Below are 5,673 nucleotides of genomic sequence, written 5' to 3' on the forward strand. Positions count from 1 at the left end.
ACGCATCTCTCTCCTGTACCTTTACCGGTCAGTCCCATTCTGTCCAATTTCCACCAAAGCGTGCTCTTGATAGCAGGACAAACATTTAACAACATTTAGACCAAATGGGATTTGTAGGCATTCATGTGCATAGTTGCCACTGATGCTATTTATCCTAAGATAAAGTACATTATATATCATTCTTTAAACAGATTTAAGATGTTCCATGGCATATTTTGAAAGATCGTCCAGCATGCTAGGAAACAAGAAAATGCTAGAAACCAGCAAATTATTTTCGTATATCTTTAAGATTACTTAAATAGCCAACATGCTATGCATGCTTAACTTTTTTTATATATTATCATCTGTGATATATTATCAATTATAAAAGCATTACTTCAGTTATCCTGCTATATTCTAGTATACTATCTCGCATTGTGGTACCTCATGAGAAAGAAAGAAATGCATTAAGACACTTACTTAATTAATGGCCAGTCATATTTAAATTCATTTTTTCTTGCCCTAGGCTTTTATGATCTAGCAATGGAAAATTTTCTTCATATTTTTCAGAAATAACAGAAAATTCCAAAAAATGGAAGCTGCTGCTAGTAAAAGAAGAAAAGCAGAGTATCACCAAGGTTACTAGCTCCTATTTGAGACCCATGAATGATTACAGAGTTACTTTTCTGTGTCGAACTTTCAAGTTTCATCAATAATATGCTGCCTCTCCGGGACATAGGTGACCTCATGGTACGAAGGCTATTTATTCATCACATGGAATAGAAGAGCTAGAAGAACAATGGCTTCAAAGGTATCGTGCTTATATGTTTTGACAGTGGTCTGTTGGGCAAGTGCTCTTTGGTACTTAAGTATAACTCGTCCTACTTCTTCCTACACTGGCCACAGACAGCTAAGTAGCGTATCAATAGCCAGAAAAAACGTTTCCTTTGGCAACATAAGAACTCGACCTATAAATCCACATTCCTTTGACTTTCTTATCAATGAACCCAACAAATGTGAGAAAAGCATCCCCTTCTTGGTCATTCTTATCAGCACAACTCACAAAGAGTTTGATGCAAGGCAAGCCATTCGTGAAACGTGGGGAGACGAAAACAACTTTAAAGGAATTAAAATCGCAACACTATTTCTTCTTGGAAAAAATGCAGATCCTGTGTTAAATCAAATGGTAGAGCAAGAAAGCCAAATTTTTCATGACATTATTGTGGAGGATTTTATCGACTCTTATCATAATCTCACTCTGAAAACATTAATGGGAATGAGGTGGGTAGCAACGTTTTGTTCAAAAGCAAAGTATGTTATGAAGACAGACAGTGATATTTTTGTAAATATGGATAATCTTATTTATAAGCTGCTCAAACCTAACACCAAGCCAAGGAGAAGGTACTTCACTGGTTATGTTATAAATGGAGGACCAATAAGAGATGTTCGCAGTAAGTGGTACATGCCGAGAGATTTGTATCCCGACAGCAATTACCCACCCTTCTGTTCAGGCACCGGCTACATTTTTTCAGCTGACGTAGCAGAACTGATTTACAAAACCTCCCTTCATACCAGACTTCTTCATCTTGAAGATGTGTATGTTGGACTCTGTCTTCGGAAGCTGGGTATTCACCCCTTCCAAAACAGTGGCTTCAATCACTGGAAAATGGCTTACAGCTTGTGCAGGTACCGCAGGGTGATCACAGTGCACCAGATAACACCAGAAGAAATGCACAGAATTTGGAATGACATGTCCAGCAAGAAACATCTTCGGTGTTAAGATTTTTTACAGTTGTAAATAATTTTTTTTTTTAACTTTTTGTTTAGTCTGGTTATTTTTTGACAAAGTTATCTGCTGATTTACAGGTTAAACGATGGGATATTAACTGTGAGAGGATTTTTAATGACCAATTTTTCATTCTCGTTTTGACTACTGGTTTACAGACTTCAGGCTCTTTTCACAAGGACATTACACCAACCGGAAGGATCTAGAGTCAAATCTCAGATTTTGTATATTATCCCTTATCACACATATCAGCTCCTACATCTGTATGTAGAAGGACAGTAATAAACTATCACGAGCTGCTTAACAGTTCCTGCCCCAGCCTCTGAGATGAGACTCAGGCCCTAAGAAATGAAGAATTACAAATATACTTCTATTCCTTTTTTGACACCTCACAACCATCTCTAACTAGAGCTTTGTTAATGAAATTGAGCAGTATACATTTGCACTAACCTTATAAACCTATCTTGACATGTATGTTTTATAGTATGTGTGTAATTCCCAAACAGCTTACTGATAATATAACAGCAGAATTTAGACAGGTAAGAACATCAAAGTCTCATAGGCCTTAGAAACAAATCCACACACTGAAGTATATTCTTATACAACAAATAGTATTTCTTTAAATTATTTCAGAAGATACCCCATTTCTTTCCACTACCTAAAGTAGCCCATAAAAAGATGTAATACAATTTTAAAATTAAATAGAATATGTAGGTGAGATAAGACAAGAGACATGTATGAAAAACTATCTTAAAAACACATGATGAAAGTATGAATATCTTTTAATTTCAAAGTAAGTGCAATGTTTCTCATTAGTATCAGTGGACCTCTCCATTAAGCAACTTGCATAGCAATATATGATTATATTGCATGATAAAAGTATCAATAAGCAGCATATTTCTTCAACATCAGTCAGCGTACCACATACCTAAAAAAAAGTAACACAAATACAGCTTTTTAAGGGTAAGCTCTACTTTTGCTAGAGTACCTATAGGAATGAGATTCTATCAGATTTTTCATCGTGTATAAAAGTAGAATTTTGTCCAGTAAAAGAACGGAATCAATTTTCTGTTGATTGGGCAACAGAGTACGTAATAGTAACGTACAGCTTTCAAAGCAAAATAGAGGGTTTTTAAGAATCACCTATTAAAGAAAAACAAATTCTAGCCCTTGTTACAAATCTGCAGCTCCCAGGTTACTCATCACAGGGTCAATACTCGCTAAGGTCCCACCCAAGCAATCCCCAGAGCATACAACAGAAATCAAGTACACAAGATTTTATTCAAGTATCATATTGTGCTAATGTGTTTTGAATATGAATGTTAATGAAATGTCATGAAAATTATTTCCTGGAAAATTCTTCAATAAATTCAAGCCATCTCTAGTCAGCACCACCTTCTAACAAAGAGCTAAAAAATGACATTGTTCAGCAAATAACTTGGAATGAAGAATTCACAAACAAGTTACAAAGGTACAAAACTCACCAAATATGTTATTAAGTGTAGATTACTCGCACCATCCACAGCATACACAAAAGTCTAATTCATTTCAGCTAGCGTTACATGTAACACGTGAAAAACTTAAGTCTGTACGTTATTCAGGCTGTCTATAAAGTTGTCGGAAATTAATCTAATAAGAATTTAAAGGAAAACTCTGACCTGATTTTGCCATGAGTGTACATAGCACAGTAAGAGGAATGAAGATGCTACCCCAAAAGGTTTGCAGTTTCATGACAAATTGTTAGTCTTGTTCACAGGTGCAGCACTATAATTTTGAAAGGAACTACTTGTAAATAAAGTAACAGTATACCTGGCTTTCAAGCCACAAGCAGTAGTTGTCTCAAACTAATCTACTTCAGATCTAAAGGTGAAGCTACACAACAGAGAGCCCAGGAGTTACTGCTCATCAACAGGAGCTTGTGCACCCTTCATATAAAATTAAGGATTTGCATTTATAAGATACTGAATCTCTTGCAGCATAATTAAGATTTATCCTTCCCTAGTTGACCTAGTCCTTGTTAAAGTTGCTGTTGCTTCCTGTCAAACTCAGAACTCTAGCTGAACAAGGTCCAACTAATTGCATAGATGAATATGTAAGACACACACACTGATTAGGTGAAGTTCAGCTTTCCTTCGCCAATTCCCAGAACTTGGGGGTTCCTTCCTTCCCCTAGGTTTAGGAAAGGAAACTGAAGTGGAATTCATCCACAACCCTCAGGTAAATCAGACAGCATGGATACTGTCCTACCTGCTACTCACAGGCTGCAATCACTTCTACTATCCCTCTGCACTGTGCAGTAATTTTGGGTTTCTGAATCCACAGCTGAATGGATTTGGTGGCCTTACTTTCCTGCTAACACTTCTGTGGCCTTTGGTTAGTAACCAAGAGGACAGCAGGGCTCCCTATCTGGATACCTCAAGGCTTGAGAGTAGCATGGTAGCCTTGAATTTCTCCCAGTACAAGTAGACTTTATCAATGATTAGAAGGTACACCTTGAAAATAGTATCTGAAAAAATATATTTCCTGCCATTTATAAATAGATAGATCTTCAACAGAAATATAAATGTTCATCTTGGAACTGATGTACATATTTCTAAGGTGTTTTCTTCTGTATTCAGCTGTATATATGTGTAGAGTCTGCTTGCTGCATAGTATTCCCTTATGCATGGAGCTGAGTTAGGCATTATATTTGTCCAGTGTTTCAAGAGCCTTAAGCATGTGTGCCCTAACTTTTGAATGTACAAGACTTTTCTTATTTTACTGTCAAGTGAATTTAAAAGAACACAACAAAAGCCTGATTTTCTACTTCTATTAATTTTCTGATACTAGACTTCACTAGCTTGTTACATTTACGTAACAGAGTTGTTTACTCTTTGCTCAAAAACTGCAATATTGCAACCTGGAGCTAGAAAGGGAGCAACACATCTACTCACAGGGACAGCTTACTGTCCCTTCCACCCAGTAGTACTTATGCCACATGGGGTGTTGTTAACAAATAAGTGTTTGCATTAGGCTTCCCTTATTCAAAAGAAATAGTTACGTTACCTAAAGGTCATTTTGTTTCACTAGGCATGGGACAAATGACAACTTGGTTAAGACATGCTGGCTTCTAGTCACTTCAAACACGTGACTATAACAACATTTTGATTCCAAAACATACATGAGCAAAGCACATCGAGCGAAGAAGCCAACTCTCTTCACTACAAGTTTTTCACAAAAGCATTTTTTTGCTAAAACCATGAGAGTATCTAAACAGAAGTCTCAAGGTTCATTTTCCATCTTCCCTAATAATAACATTAAGTATCAATTTTTATTCCTTATTGGGAATTTTTTTTTTGTCTTTATAATGTAGATGGCAACAGCAATTTGTAAATGAAGAGTGTAATTAACTAGAAAAGCTTGTCAACAGTAACCGAACTTTAGGTGTATCATTATATATGACTGGCTGTACTTATGTATTTATTTGTCTAAATTGTATATATTGTTTTCTCTATAGTGTCTGTAGGAGTGCATTCTTTTAGATTAAAGTATTATTTACAGTTTTGTGGGATTGCCAGCAAAGCTGCTAATCAAGATACTATTTTTTTGTATCAATGTCAAATAAAAAAAAAATTAAGAACAAAGTCAAATGAGAAATTGAAGGTGTCCTGTACAGTTTTCTTCTTCACTTATTTCTAGAAACATAAATGGTATTATCTGAAAACACAATACCAGTGAACAGGCTCATTTGTCATAAGGAAGAATATTGTACTGTAAAAGCAGATTTAAAAAAATAATTTGAAAAAATAAACACAATAAAAATATTACTTTTATGCATTACTTGTGCAACAACTTCATCAAGCTGATGTCTATACTGATGAGGTGTACTACTGCATTTGACTCCAAACACTTAATCTTAAAACAGCCAT

At 35.6% G+C, this 5,673-nt stretch overlaps 1 protein-coding gene across 1 annotated transcript; it reads left to right on the top strand.

Moving 5' to 3' along the window:
* Positions 1-778: 778 nt before the first annotated feature.
* On the top strand, positions 779-2,152 carry B3GALT1 (beta-1,3-galactosyltransferase 1; the record flags this gene model as incomplete). Its single annotated transcript, XM_082001129.1, has 1 exon — positions 779-2,152. The coding sequence occupies one exon, from the start codon at positions 779-781 to the stop codon at positions 1,757-1,759; it is 981 nt and encodes a 326-aa protein (XP_081857255.1). The 3' UTR covers positions 1,760-2,152.
* Positions 2,153-5,673: the final 3,521 nt, after the last annotated feature.

The sequence above is a fragment of the Phaethon aethereus genome (assembly GCF_964289735.1).
Source record: "Phaethon aethereus genome assembly, chromosome: 6".
In the NCBI taxonomy this organism is placed as follows: domain Eukaryota; kingdom Metazoa; phylum Chordata; class Aves; order Phaethontiformes; family Phaethontidae; genus Phaethon; species Phaethon aethereus.